Raw genomic sequence first — 15,775 nt, 5'->3', positions numbered from 1 at the left:
TCTCTCTCTCTCTCTCTCTCTCTCTCTCTCTCTCTCTCTCTCTCGGCTGTTTTACTGAATTGCTAGAAACCAGACTCATGTTAGCAGGGGTCAGGGCCTGAAGTGGTCCTAAAAACCAAAACTTTATGAGCATGAGAGACAGATGGTGAGCTGAAAATCTAGGTTATTATTAAAATGATTGACACGTGATTACCATGAATGTGGCTGGAGTCCATATGTAGACTGTGTATCAGATCAATGACAAGTTGTCTCAGAAGGCCCATAGTCAAATACTTCCTTGTTCAGTACCATTGTTGTACCATACAGTGTCACCATAACTTACTATATTGCTAAGTTCCCAATGGCTCCATCATATGTTACCAGTTACTGATGGGACACATTCATTCCCTTACATACTACAGAAAGAACTTGATTGCATCTCCATTTCTTACTCCTGCACCTTCAACATCTATCTTAGTGTCTGCCTAGTCAATCAAACTGGTGAGAATGTATCTTCTTTAGATGGTGCTCCCCTTTAAGCGATGCATGGTTATCTTTCTCCTCACTTCTCAGGAACACTCCTTCCTGGAACACAGACTCCAAATCCAACCAAAGCACCAGCTCCTAGAGTCCCACAGACAGGTGAGACTGCTTGGCCCCACTGCATACCTCGGAGGAAAGCATAGCCTGGAAGAAGAGGAACAGTGGCACAAAAGCACCTGCGAGCATGCGGTCACTGTACATTATTCCAGGGAAAGAATCAGAAGAAGTGGCTTCATGGCATTGCTGGACTGCAAAACTGTAGCTAAACCACTTCTTTCTCTTGGGCTCTCACTCCTCTATGGGTTTGTAAGAACCCTCACCTTGAAGGTGTTAGGACTGTTTGTGTATAATGGCCCAACGGCATCTCATTTCAGTTTTGGAGAGTTTTCTTCTTAATATTTACAGATGGTATTCCTGCAGAGTGGCCATTCACCCCTGAGAAAGAGCCAGTTCGGGTCCCAGCAACCCATCAAGTTTCAAGTGAGTAGGAACACCCAGCCATTGCTTAAGCTTGTCCTTTCTGAATGCGGTTGCATAGTCTAATAAGGTTTGTTTTATCACTGTAATCTCAGACTGCAAGGACGCAAATCTAGCTCAACTACTCTTATGAAGGGTGGCCTCCAGGATTGATACCCTCAATTTAAAGCAAGAACCACTGCAATTACTGTGAGCGCTAAAAACATCTGTTCTCTTTATTCCCTTCTACATGGTTTTGTATTAAGATAATGTGTGCTGAATTGACTTGGGATTTTAAAGCTCTGCGTTATTTAATTGGATCAACATTCATTGAGTGAACATCTAGAAAATGTGCCGATCACTTTGCAAGCGGAAGCTGCTCTCATGATGAGCTTGTTGGCTGCTGGTTGGCTGATCAGACAGAGAAGGCATAAATGACTGCTGCAAAATCTAAGCCCCAATTGCAGGACACAATTCCCTGTGACTGTGTTTTAAAGGATGCCCTGCTAGTTGTATCCCTGAGCACGCCATTCAATGGGTTTGAGAAGCAGTGACTTCCTAGACACGGTTTACAGAACTCCCAGGACTTGAATTTCTATTCTCAGCTTTTGGCTGTCACACACTTTTTTTTTCTGGGCTGGTTAGCTCCCCACAAAGGGGAGACAAAGTAAGCCCTCAAAGATGGACAGGTCTTCAGGCCCCACCTTCTCCTGAATATCTTTCCATACAAACTTCCTGAGTATCACAGCACTGGTCAGTCATATGTCAACAGGGCATTATTAAGTTGCTGGAGCCTGCACAGACTCCTGTTTCATACATTCTCAGACTTATTTCAATCCTAACAGGCTCCAGTGAATGATGAATGGTCCTTTCAGACACAAAGACCCAACTGTGCTACCAAGAAATTGTGTCTCTTATCCTAGGAGATCTAAAGAGAAACACTGGTGGTGCCAAGAATACTGTCAGGTTGAGTTCTAAGATACATGTTAACTATATCTACATCCATATTTATATTTATAGATGTATTTATATAGCTATCTTTGTCTATCTATCCACCTGTTTATCATGTATTATTGGTCCATATATTCCTAGCCATTTCTGCTGATAATTCTTTAATACATTGCTATCTGCCTATCTATTGCATCCCATCTCCATCCTTCTGTCTATCATCTGTCTCACGAGGCATTTACTTCATAAAAGAGGTTCTGACATCTTCAAGTAAATTACTTTACTCATTCAGAAAGCATTTTTAAAATATTCCACAAAGGTTTTTATTAACCGTTCAATTATCTCTTCCGTGAACATATATTAAGCTCCTACTATGTGCCTAGAGTTAGGGCTATCTCAATTTATCTGTCCAATAATTCTGGAAGGTAGATAATGCTATCTTCATTAAAGGATTCTGATGGGTCCTATAGACAAGAGGCTGCGTTTGGAAACCATCTACGCCTAGCTCCAATATCTGTGATCATTTTATCTTTTTGTATTACCTCTTCTAAGATGTGGCATGCATACACACACACACACACACACACACACACACACACACACACACACACGCATGCACGCACGCACTACAAATGACTATTAAAGGAAGAGCATTATACAGTTCTTGAGTGAAGAAACAGTCAGCACTTTGTACAGCTAGTGAGGAAAAGAATCCTTTCAGCTGAAGAAGTCATGCAGGGACCCAAGTGAGCAAGTACTTTCTGACAAGATGCTGCTAAGCATGTACTCCTACAGAGCCTTGGCATAAGCAAACCCATGGAAGCGAGAAGACTGACATTCCTGGGGACTGAAAAGGGCCTCTGTAGCTAGAATTCTTGTGGTGATGGTAAGATTCATAGGAACGGAGGCCAGAAAAAGTGAAATTAAGAGCAAGCTGCTGCCATGACAAGGAATCTGGCCCATGTTCTGAGGCATGGAAAAACCATATGTCCTGATATGTGCTGTGCAATGATATCCCTGACCTCAGAATGAAAACTACAGAGATGCTGGGATGAAAGGCACAGTGAGGGGACTCATATATGATAATGTGGCTAAGAGTAAAGAATAATTACATGGGCAGTGAGATTCGGGTCACATTTAGGAATCAGAATCAAAGTGATGTGTTGGTACTCAAGTGAACTGTAGGAGTGCCCTGTATTAGATCATGTAGGTTCCTGAGGTCATTCCCTGAGGTCAATAAGAACAGATGAGGTGCAGCATGGAAGTGATGTGTACAAATCCATCCTTAAGGATGCTGATTATACAGTAGGGATATGGTTCTTATTGAGCATGATCCTAGAGTCAGGTCTCTGCAGAATCGCTCCCTCCCAATGGTGTGACTGATCCACTTTGTGCTCAGTAAACTCTTCTATATGACAAGACTTCCAATATCTGCTTCACAGTTGTTACAACGACTAGATGAGGTAATCATTGGGGAAAAACCTTAGGAAAGTACCTGGTTCATGGTAGATGCTAAATGGCACATTGATGGGAGTCTAGCCATTCTCTGTGGTGTGGGAGTAGTTAATGTTCTAGTAGACTCATGGAAAAATACTTTTCTACATGTTTTAAGAGTTGATAGCTTTGTGAACCCTCTATTTGCTAAATGTTGCTGATAAATTAATATTAGACACTCGCAGAATGGGGTTAGGTTTGGTTGTTGGTCTCCTGCTACGCATGGAGACCTCAGTTCCATCCATAGTAACACAAGAAAAGTCTTGTAAAATGTAGAATGTAAGTGTGTCAGTATATTAAAGATGCTATTCAACTCAGTAATTGATGAGAAAATCAGAAAGGTCTTAAAACTGTATCAGTAAGGAATCAGATTTACAAACCAATATAGGGAAGTAATTTCAAAAGAACTTGCTAATTTACAACGTATAGTAATAGTTCTTCTATCTGAAATGGGGTAAAAACCAACTGCACACTTGCCAGACATTTATATTGCTGTAAATAGGAGTTATCTGTAGTGTTTTCAGACAGCAGCTACATGTTAGTATCAGTTAATTTGTACCGCTACAGAGCTGTAATGAAAAATGCTCAATAGAAAATGAGTTGTATTTATAAATAAAGAGTTACATTCCTGTATTCTTTCAACTCAGAGGTTGGAGGCAGAAGGATGAGGAGTTCTAAATTATCTCAGTTAAATAACAAATTTTAGGTCAGCCTAAACTTCTTGAGACTCTGTCTCAAAATCAAATTAAAAAAAAAAAAAAAAGGCAACAGTCAAAACAACATTAAAGAGATGCCACTATTCCTGTCTGCTCATTTCTAGATGTTATGTCATTTTGTTTAATGGTGATGGGTGACCATTCAACTGTAACATCCTAATATAATTTCTAGTCCCAGGTGACAAGCCCTATGATAGGAGGGCCTTGCTCCTTCTTGTTCTTCATTGTTGTATTACGAGTCTGTTGGTGCCTGGCACGTGGTAGACTCTCAATATCTTTTAATAAGTAAATCAACAATACTAGCTATTAGTTATGTTTGCTCCGTGGCAGTAATAGTGCCACATGCTCTGTGTGGAAAGACTTACTGAGTCCTCCCAGTGACTCTGCATGCTGAGTCTAAGTCATTCTTCTTGTAAGGTTGCCTGGGTGCAGCCTCAAGAAATTGATTCAGTTTTAGGAGATCTGATAGGATGAGGTCTTTAAGAGCTTATTTTCTCCTTTGCTTAATATTTGTATTCTTTTCCTAAATGTCACACACTAAACAATAGTGAAAATCTGACTACATGATATATAATCAACCTACCCCCAAAGGAGGAGAGCTCAGAAACCGTTGTCCAGCTTGCCAGACTTGGACTGCCAGATTCATTTTTCGAATCTGCGATTCTCTTCTGCATTAGTTTCTTATTGCTGGGACAAACTACCTGACAAAAGTGACTTAAGGATATTAAGGTTTATTTGGGCTCACAGTTCAAGGGTACAGTTCATGCTGGCAGAGGGGAGCTTAGAGACAGCTCTCAAATTGTATCTACTGCTGGGTAACAGAGGAAGATGAATCATGGTGCCCAGAATACTTCCTCTTTTTTTATTCAGTCCAGTACTTCACCTCATGAGATGGTGTCACCCACCCTTAACATGAGTCATCCCACCTCAATTAATCCAGTCCAAGTGATTTTTGATCCTTTCAAGTTGACAGTCAATACTAACCATCACACCTTCCTGATGCCTTACACATGTGCGTATACACACACACACACACAAACACACACACAAAATGCAGCACACCCTCTGTATTTAAAGCATCCATCTCCCCCAACCCCTACCGGCTATCCATTTGCATGATAATAAGATAGCCTCTGTACCAGTGATGCCCTGCCCCCAGTGCATTTCTGTTCTACAATTTAGATGCATACTCCTCAGAGAACCCATGCCTGGTCTCCTCCTGAACCCTATTACTATCATTCTCTACCAGTCTCTTGACTTTTCCTCAGTAGTTTCACTGAAAAATAATGAAACCATGCTCTCTATTGTCTGTTACCAATCTACCTATAATAAGGGCTAGACTGTGCAACCCTATCAGAGGTTGTACCCAAGAGAAGATGTTTGCTGAGCTCTTACTGATTTCACATGTCTGAGATTGCATGTTCCAGAGTGTCCTTGGCCCCCCCTCCATGAAGAGGCCAATACAGATACTCCTCTGTCCCTGGCCATGAAGAAACTCACCCCATGCCTGATGGAGCTCTGCCGCTTCTTCCAGCAATGCCTCTGTGCAGTCCAAAAGCGGGATTTCAGTTCAGAAGCAACAAGGTAACCTGCGACAGTGACTCCCTTGCACACTCCATTGTTATAGTCTTCTTATTATGTGTGGTCTCTCTGAAAGTTACCAGGTAGCCAGGCACTAAATAATCCCCAGGCAGGTGGTAAATACTCAATAGTTATAGTCTTCTCCTTGAACGTGGTTTCTCTGAAACTTATCAGGTAGTCAGGCATTAAATAATTCCCAGGCAGGTGACAGGTGACATAAGGGAGTTTCCTCTACAGTGTGGCCCCACTAGACTTTTATATCTCTGAGCTCCACAACAAGGCTTAATTCATCTCTACATTCTCGAAACAAAATGCAGGATCTGGTAAATATAGTTGAGCTGAGTTACACTTAACTGAATTTTGCCTGAAACGAATTGAGATGAATTAGGTTGGGTTGTGATGAGCTGATTGAGCAGATTGCCCTAATGGGGATGAGGTGATGTCTGATTAAATGAGTTGTGTAAAGAAGAGTTGTGCTTAGATATTCTAGATTGGATTAAGATTAAATGATGAGATAGTTGAGTTGAGTTGAGTTGAGTTGAGTTGAGTTGAGTTGAGCTGAGTTGAGTTGAGCTGAGTTGAGTTGAGTTGAGTTGAGTTGAGTTGAGTTGAGTTGAGGTAGGGTGAGCTGAGTTTAGATTACACAGAGATGAATCACACTATGTGTGGTAGAATTACCTACTACCAAGGACTTTGGATACCAGTGTCCTATACTTGAGGAAATTTTCTAGGAGAAATATAATCAAAATATTTACCTATCTAAATTACAGACCTCTAATTCACAGCAGTTGTTGCCTGCCAGAGAAAATCAGGAGGCTGATCACACTTCATTAGAGGATCTAGGCATTGATGTGCTACTGTCTTCCAGTACTGATAGAAGATGCTTCTGGCTTTATTCTGGGTTGTTAAACAGTAGAAATGCATGTCCTTCCCCAGTAAGCTGAAGTAGAAGTAATGGAAGTAGAAAACTGGAGAAGTCACTCTAGCAAAGAATGAAATGGCATGTGCTGAGATGGAAAGGAAGATGGCTTGGAGACTTTTAGGACTTCTGGGGTGCTAGCTCTGTCTATAGCAACAATGGTAGACCCCATTGCTTCCTTTATCCCTATTCCAAATGACCTTATCATTTCAATCACCCACATTGTTGCTTATCAACTCATTCCCCTCAAGTCTTGCCACAGAGCTTTCTGTGTCTTTCTTATCTATTTCCTCAATTTAGAAGAAATAAAACATACAGAACCCTAGATGCTCAACCATTTATTCTGTCAGTTCGAAAACTCTCATTCCTTAATTTCCCTTTCTCACCTAAAATCTCTTCCAGTGCAGTCCTCTGTTGAGACTTTCCCAATTTTGGGGTTCCTACCACAATCATGAGGAAATGACTTCCTATCTTATAGGATGACAGAAACTAAGTCCATATCACTTCTAATGGATTACAAATACTGACATCCCCAGGGTTGTCAGGTATCTGTGGCTCATGATGCAAAGAACTTGGACATCAATGTCAGAGTCCAGCTCATACCGATGGCACTGAAGCTGGCCCTGATACCACAGTCTGATCACAAACTCAGCAGACACTACAGCTTTTCCTCCATGATTATTTAGCCCAGTGGTTCTCAACCTGTGGATTGCAAACCACTTTAGTAAGCCTCTATCTTGAAAAGTGTTCACATTATGGTTCATAAAAGTAGCAAAATTAGTTATGAAGTAGCAACAAAATTAATTTTTATGGGTCAGAGTCACCACAACTTGAGAAACTGTTGTCACAGCATTAGAAATGTTGAGCACCACTAGTTTAGTCTTTTCTGTTTGAGAGCTGTATCCTCAAAGTAACCCAACAAATCTTATTGTTAACACAACTTTCACTCTATTTTCTGCCACATATGACTAGTTACCTACTAGTGATTTGCCTTGCTATACTAACTTGACGGAAGGACCTAGAGATTCTGCCACAGATTTGGCCCTGGCCATGTTATCATGAAGTACTCTTTCCTGATCAGAGAGGCAGAAACTTTCCATTCAACAAATAAGCTATGTGAATTAAGACTCCAAAAGGGAATTTTGGCCTTTTGAGAACAGGCCACAAAACGATGGAACTTCTGACCCTGTCTGGAGATTCACAAAGCACCTCATTTGTTAGTACCACATCCTGATGCAGATCCTTTAACCACATAGTTTGACGCCCTTACTGCACTGGAAACAGATGAGACTTGTTGAAATTGTCTTTGAAAATGCCTCTACACGATCACCCTGACTAAGAAGGGTTAAGGCTAGGGTGTGAGTCAAGGGCCCAAAAGCCAGTATTTAGTGGACTAAATACTGTATTTGGGCTGGAAGTTAGGCAGGCTTCAGTTTAAAATTAGGTTCTATAACCTACAAGCAATGTGGTGTTGGGGGTCTACTCACATAGTCTCTTTGAATCTTATCTGATGTATCCCAGAATGTACCTAATCCTGCCCACATTCCAGGCCACATGCCACATAATTCCAAGAGCTCTGTTCACAGAAAGATTGCAATACTCTTGCTACTGTAGCAGTGTTAGGAAAATTAAATGAGATGATGTAGATGGTACTCTGACCAGCACAAGGGATGCTGGACTGTTGGGCTAGTGACTCTGCTGGAACTTACGCATTGCTCTCTTGCACTTGCTGCATGCACCCTTCTCTGGCACATTTGTGACTTCTGACATATTGTAACTATGGCAACCAAATGCTTAGGTACTGTGGTGAGCTGAACTGGGTTGGCCAGGTTTGACACGTTATCCCTTTAAGTGTCCTTGAGCAGGTCCAGGTTCATGAGAAGAGTGACCCTACTGTGTCAATCATTGAGATACACACACCTCTGCTCTGTTCAGCTTTATACTGAATGATCTGGCTTGTGCAAACTCCATTTCCCAGAATGCCTAGCCATCCAGCTTCTTGTTTGTTCATGCAAATGGAAGACACTGGCAGAATGGAGAGGGCAAGGAAATTTTCTACACTTATGCATTTCCAGAAATAAGCTGAGGCTCCAGCTGCCATAACAACACAGAACCCCCCTCCCCCATCCCTTCTGTGCTCCTCACACATTTCTGTCTCTTCTGGCTGGTCAATCACTGTCCAACAGACACAGGGGTGCCTCCTTCCTTCTTGCCTTGGCTTCTTCTCTTTTAACCTGTTTGGAACCACTATCTAGTGTGAATTTGCTTTATTAAAGCACCTCGTTGTTTCCACTTTCCTGATGAGGTCCTGACTGAAATATTGGTCTTTTGGAGGACTGGAATTACAGTATTTTCTAGCACAGGCAGGACTACCTAGGATAAAAATCCAAACAGCTGGGGCTGAAGGGATGGCTCAGCAGTTCAGAGCACCTACCTGCTCTTGCAGAGGACTGAGTTTCAATTCCAACATGTCTGGCTCAGCCACCTCAGATGTCAGTTATATCACAATAAGTCATTGACAGCCTGAACTGAAACCTCTCCTGATAGCGTGCTTCTGGGGTCTCTATACTGTGGCATTCTGAAGCAACCCTGAGTGCCTCAGACCAGGAGCTGAGTTTCTCTTTGCAATGTATTTGATACATGTGTAATGATAGCATTCTTCCCTCCTCATTCCTTCTCCCACAAATACAAGTGAACATTCTTACTGAACATATAGACACTGGTATAGTTCAGGGACATCATACATACCATCTTACTTAATCTTGTATTACTGACTTTTACTTGCATATGAAGAAACTAAGGCCTAGAGGATTAAGTAGCCAACCTAAACTCACACATCCTAATAATCTTTAGATCTAAGATTAGAAATTAATCTCATTGGCCCCAAAGTCTGAGCTCTTTCCTAGCAAGCATTCTTCTCTGCCCTTCTTCCCATACTCTATAAAGATAAATAGGGGGTTCTCTGAAGTGCAAAATGGGCCTTGTTCATACTTGTGTAATTACTCTTTTTGATTCTGTCTTATGGTCATGACAGGAAAGTGACCACTCCCAACTATGCTTGAACCTGTAGGTATTGTCTGGAATACTATTCTTGGTTTCTGAAGAATGCAACACTGATCTGTCAGAGAGTGAGGAGGGTGTCTCATTCTCGAAGTAAGTACACAGCTTACTGATGTCACTGCTCAGCGGGTGAGTGCATTGGGTGGAAGGTTCTGTGACTCTGATAGGTTGTCCCACCTTAGCCGAGACCAGAGGACTGCTGTAGCTCATAGAGATACCATCAAGTCAAGACAGCCTAGTGTTCAGTCAACCCCTCAGTGTTTGCAAGAAGTACAGAAAGCTTTGGAGTCGGCTGACCACTCAATGCTGCCTTCGTGTGAACCCAGGCAAGGTTCCTGGGCTCTGAGTTCCAATGCAAGCTAGAGAGACAAACCAAAGCAAAACAGAAAACCAACCCCACAAAACACTGGAATTCTCACCCAAGGTATATGCAAATAATTTAAAGCAGAGAGGACTAGAAATCCTCCATTCACTGGGTGAGGGTTCCGAAGTCAAGGACAGAAATCCCTCACTTTGGTGTGTGGGCACAGAACATCTAGCCTGCACATTGTCTAATATCTCGTCTTTCCTCCCTATCCTGTTGAAACCTCTAAACACACATGTTAGGTTTACTGATCAGTGTGTTAATGAGTTTAAATGACCGAAATGCAAATTGGGGAGATGAGTCGGATACAGTTGGGTATTAGGATGATAGCAGCTGGGCGGAAAGTGAGAACACATGGCTGTGCCTTCCTCCACTCTGCTGCTGCAAGGGGGCTCTCCTAGGAATCCCTTAGAACAGACCTGACCCGTGCTTTCTCTCAAGAAGAACCTGAACTGTAGCTGGTACTATTTGATTTTATGTCTCTGTTCTCTTCCAATCTTGATGTCGTTTCTTGCTCTTTCAGCCTTGAAGCAAAAATGCCTTGAGAATGTCTGCAAGTCTGTGTGAGCACCGAACAGTAACTTCTGGCACCAAACCTTCACCCTTGTTTTGTTTCTAGCTCGGCTGTGTTTTTCAGAATACAGTCATGCCCCAGCCACGTCATCTGTAGAAGGGAAGGGTCTTCCTTTGGAAGCAGAGCGCTTTTGTCTCCCATCAATCTGTGTAATGCATCAAAGGCAGAACCTTTATAATCAATGGAGTAAGACCAGGCTTCTCTGCCTGCTTCAGAGCAAAAGGAAACCTATGATTTGGGTTTGAGAACCTGCCATTATGCCTGCAGCAGTCCTGATACCAGGAATATTGGGGTATAGGTTTCATATTACTGTGCACACAGCCCACAAGAGGATAAATTGAAAAGGCCTGACGCACTCCAGAGAGCTTTCAATATGGCACTGTACAACTGATGACTACTTGGCTACACACAACTAATCAGACTTACAGTGCTACAGCATCAAGATTCTCTTCCAAGGTCCCAAGGAGGAGGTGATGGAGACATTTCCTGTGAGCATGGAGATGTGAAGATCTTGACTTTCCTCCTGTCTTGACTTCTCTTCTGTATGTCCCACTGTGTTCTGGCATCCTCTAGAAAACCCCAGGGCTCAGACACTCAGTGAATAGACAGCAGAGCTCAGAAAAAGTGATATATTTACACTGTGTATCATAGGGGAAAAAAGGCAGGTAGAGAAGCTTCCAGAAAAGCTCAGACATGAGCTTCTTGTTTTCTTGACATTTGGTTGCACATACAATCATTATATATCACTCTTCAGCAATAATACGGGATAATGCATACAATATATATGGGCAATATATAATACATATGGAGCACTTTCAGCACAGAAGCTCGTGAACCAAGGTGTCTGGTCATTTAAGCATGGGGTGACTGAAGGGCTGGATTTGAGTACTCCTGGACCATTGTAAGTCACATGTTTGCATAAACTACACGTGCAGCTTGGAGTTTATTATGTAAAGATGCTCCTTTTGAATTATTCCAAGACCTTGGGGGTGATTTCTTGGGAGCTGGGGTGTCAGAACTTCTTTTGAATACCTATTACCTGCTGAGCCAGATTTTTTCTGTACACCTACATACTGAAAAGGCCCCTTAATCATATCAGGTCCCTTTTCACTATTCCTAGTCTTCTGATTTCCCACTAGATTCACAGTTCTGTACAAAGCATATCTAAGCAGCTTTGCTCGCTCCAACTGTCCAATGGGGGATTTGCTCTTCATTACCAAGGCCAGTTTTCCTCCTGGTGTGCTGTGTCCCTCTCTCACCATAGGCCTCTGTCTAAAGCATTCTTTATTTTCATAATCCAAAAACTAAACAGTCCCTTCTTCCAGAAGATAGTTGAATGTCCTGATAAGAAAGAAAGAAAGAAAGAAAGAAAGAAAGAAAGAAAGAAAGAAAGAAAGAAAAGGAAAAAAAGAAAGAAAGAAAGAAAGAAAGAAAGAAAGAAAGAAAGAAAGAAAGAAAGAAAGAAAGAAAGAAAGNAAAGAAAGAAAGAAAGAAAGAAAGAAAGAAAGAAAGAAAGAAAGAAAGAAAGAAAGAAAGAAAGAAAGAAAGAAAGAAACCTTGCCAGAGCCACCATGCAAAGTAAAAGCGGGGCACTAGACCAGAGGTCCTGTGGCAGAGTGCAGTAACACACGCACCGGATCATGTGTGCACAGAAATGGAGAGACAAGAAGGCACTCAGGGTCTAGAGCTTGGGCATGTACGGAGAAGCAGCACATGCACTCCCATCCAGACAGAAAGGTGCATTTTTACTCTGAACACTTTTAAGACTTTTACACAGCTGTCAAGCTCATTGGTACCTGTTGTTATGATTTGGGGGAGCTAAGAAATGACCTTTGAGTTTGCAAAGATGAGGTAATTACAACCAGTATTCTAAAGAGCAAAAAAGGAGGCCTACTTCAATGGAGTAAAAAGGATGTCCCTTTTCGTGTGTTTAAGTTAATTTGGCTGGGCCATTTTTTAATGGACAAAGTTCATATCAATTAAGGACTTTGGGCAGGAAAGAGTAACCGGCCTTGAGACCTTAGAACAACTGACGCCATATTAGAGGCACCATTCTGACCTTAGAACCCAGCACTGTAGACCCCCACTACCTGTCAAAACAGGAGTCAAATTCTAATCCATGAAAGACTCAGGCCAGGCTCTGTGGAAGGATCTAAATATACTAACCTCTGACTTCCATAGTTTCCTCACTAACTGTCCTTGGGAGCTGAAGTGTGTGAACAAAGGTATAGTTTTTATGCATAAAAGGCAGAGAAAGATAAGTCTCAGGGCTACATGATTTGGGCAAATTCCCCATGCAGTTGCAAGCTGGCAAAACAGACTTTCTATTCAGCTTTCAGACTGTCTCCTTGTTCTCTGATGGAATTATCTCACAACAAAAGGATAGCCAAAGTTCTCCAGAAAGCCACTTATCACCTAGGATAGGTTGGTAGCTCAAGCCTACATGCATGGCTGTTTTCTTGAGGAGAGCCCAGGTGGACTCAACTATGGGCCTTATGGAGAATACTAACCAGCTGTAGCTACACTTTGACAATGGAGAATACTAACCAGCTGTAGCTACACTTTGACAATGGAGAATACTAACCAGCTGTGGCTACACTTTGACAATGGAGAATACTAACCAGCTGTGACTACACTTTGATGAGGCTCAAATATGGAGTACTTCAGAAGCTTGTGTTGGGATCTGATAGTGGGTTTACACAAGAGCTCAGAGGTCAATATGGGACCAGTTCTCTACAATCATATCTTCTGTGTAACAGAACAATGGTGGAAAACACACAAACAAGCAAACTGCTTGCCCAATGGTCGAACCTGCTGGTCTCCCAGAGCCCAAGAATGACTTAAAACAAGTATATCTTGACTTACGTGACAGGGAAGAAGAGTAGCAAACCTCAGGAGATGACAAAGTACTGGGATTCTAATTCATGGATATATGGCTACAAGTTCTTAACTAATTAGGTAAAGTAGATGGGAATTTGTGTGCCCCAGATACCAAGTAGATTGTGTGATTGCATGGACTTAAATTACACTCTTCCTGGAAGGAAAAGGAGGAGCTTTTTTATATACTCTACGACACAAAGGAAAAGCTAGGTTGGCAAGAGAAAGAGTGGAAGAGAAGAAAAAGAAAAGTAGTAGGAAGAGAGAGAGAGAGAGAGAGAGAGAGAGAGAGAGAGAGAGAGAGAGAGAGAGAACATCTCAGACCCAGAGCATGTCTCTGTGTAATTGCATGTATTTTTCTCTTTCTGCAGAGTGTAGTTCTGGGCTTGTGTGAGTAAGGAATTCAGCTGCTTTCATAGTGGAATCTGCCATTAAACTTTACTGAGAACAACTCTGTCTTCTTCTGTCTGTGTTTCTAGGGAAACTTAGTTTTCACTCTATTCTACCAGAAGAAAATAGAAAGTTACGGCTCTAGACAGTATTTAGCATTATGGAGATGTCTAGGTATGTTTAGAGGGTCTGGTGGGGATTGCCACAGGCATCCAGTAGGTGCATGGGCAATCTTTTAATGCCCAAGACATTGCCCAAGGAAAAGAATCCTTTGAACAAGAGTATCAATAACAGATTCTAAAATACATTCTTTTCTGTTAGATATGTTTACCTCCTTGTGGAAAAATTCCCTGATAGAAAATCTCAAGTAGTAACGATTTGTTTCAGCACCTGGTTTCTGAAGATTTAGACTTTGCTTAGCACCCCCTGCCCCGAGATTGGCACATTGGAAGCACATGGCAGACGGGGGGGGGGTGTTGCCCCATGGCAGACTGGAAGCAGAGTAAGAAAGAGAGATAAGGAGGTAGGAAAGGAAGTTGAGGGAGAGAGGGAGGCACAGGAAGACAGGCAGTCAAAGAGCCAGGAACAAGATCTGTCTGCTAGAAATTTACTTGTCTTTTTCTAGCAAGGTCCTACCTCCCAAAGTTTCTTGAAAATAGTGTTACTAGTTGGGGACAAAGTACTCGCCACACTTGCCTATGGTGGAGCACAGTTCATATTGAAGCCATAACATCCTTTTACAGGCTAAGTTCATATTTAAACCATAACATTCTTTTACAAGCTATGAGAGAAAAATCTATTTCTCTGCAAATGTCTAGAACTTCCCTCCTAGGTAGATTGCTAATGCTTTAGCATCATTTAGTAGCAATGTTCTTCAGATCTACAGAGGATCAGTTTGGCTGTTTTGAGACATGTGGCCCACTGACTTGGCAGCTTTAGAGAATAAGCTAAAGAATTTAGCTTTGTTGAATAAGACTTAAGCAAATACAGCTCAGACCCTCAGTGCATCTGAGTGACCTAATGACAAATTCAGACAGAAGTTACACACAAGGACAACTTCTTATGTGGAGAAGCCCTTCAATGTGGGGTCTTCTGGGAAGACTCACTAACCCTGTTACAGTCATCTGACTAGTTCTGCTCCCTCAAAAGCCTCAACCTCAAAGGATTCACGGCCAGGCTGACTTGATCTGTGCCAGATATGATAGCACAAGTGAGATGGGACAAACACCTCTGTAAACACTTGCTTCTCCATTCTCTCCTCCTCAGATTACACAAACATCCTGCTGTGATGACTGCAGAGACAAGGACAAAGTCCTCATGACTACTGGTGGCACACTATTGGGCAGGAACATACTCTACAAAGGGTTATGCAGAGAAGGGAAAACTCTGAAAAGCCCCTAAAGCTTTTTGAAGTGCATAGGATGACCTCCATATAGCAGACATGAAAGCTAAGATGGAGCTCAGTAGGACTAGAAGTAGAACCTAGGGAGTTTAATTATAAAGCCCCCATTTGACTGTACCCCACAACTTGGATAGAAAACTACAAAGGAAAGAGAAAGCAAATCCCCATGTCTAAGCAGGGACTTCTAAAGAGTCACTGTCATCATGACTAGGCAAGACAAAGCCTGCCTTTTTCCTAGCAAGGGAGCCTGTGACTTTCAACATCTTTCGACCTCCAGAGTTATTCCCTTGTGATCCTCAGACATAATCAGAGAGTGTCTGAGACATTAAAGTGGGGTGGGTGGTTATGGAACAAGGCAGCCATTGTTCTTTAATTGGAGCTCGGGTCTCCTCAGAGGGCTCAAGATGGAACTGTTTAATATAGAGCCTTCACCTGTGCCAAGGCATGGCATTATGATACCTCCTCCCCTCCC

At 42.2% G+C, this 15,775-nt stretch overlaps 1 protein-coding gene across 1 annotated transcript in view; it reads left to right on the top strand.

The window, feature by feature from the left end:
- Positions 1 to 6,551, top strand: part of Hhla1 (HERV-H LTR-associating 1) — a 33,602-nt gene extending 27,051 nt beyond the window's left edge. The window contains exons 13-16 of the mRNA XM_021216172.1: positions 553 to 621; positions 928 to 1,002; positions 5,564 to 5,720; positions 6,503 to 6,551. Of these exons, the coding sequence (XP_021071831.1) occupies positions 553 to 621; positions 928 to 1,002; positions 5,564 to 5,720; positions 6,503 to 6,551 (350 nt within the window). The remainder of the gene's footprint in view (positions 1 to 552; positions 622 to 927; positions 1,003 to 5,563; positions 5,721 to 6,502) is intronic.
- Positions 6,552 to 15,775: the final 9,224 nt, after the last annotated feature.

This window comes from Mus pahari, chromosome 17, assembly GCF_900095145.1.
Source record: "Mus pahari chromosome 17, PAHARI_EIJ_v1.1, whole genome shotgun sequence".
Taxonomy (NCBI): domain Eukaryota; kingdom Metazoa; phylum Chordata; class Mammalia; order Rodentia; family Muridae; genus Mus; species Mus pahari.
The sequence above is the reverse complement of the archived record's forward strand: the minus strand, read 5'-3'. Positions and strand labels throughout refer to the sequence as shown.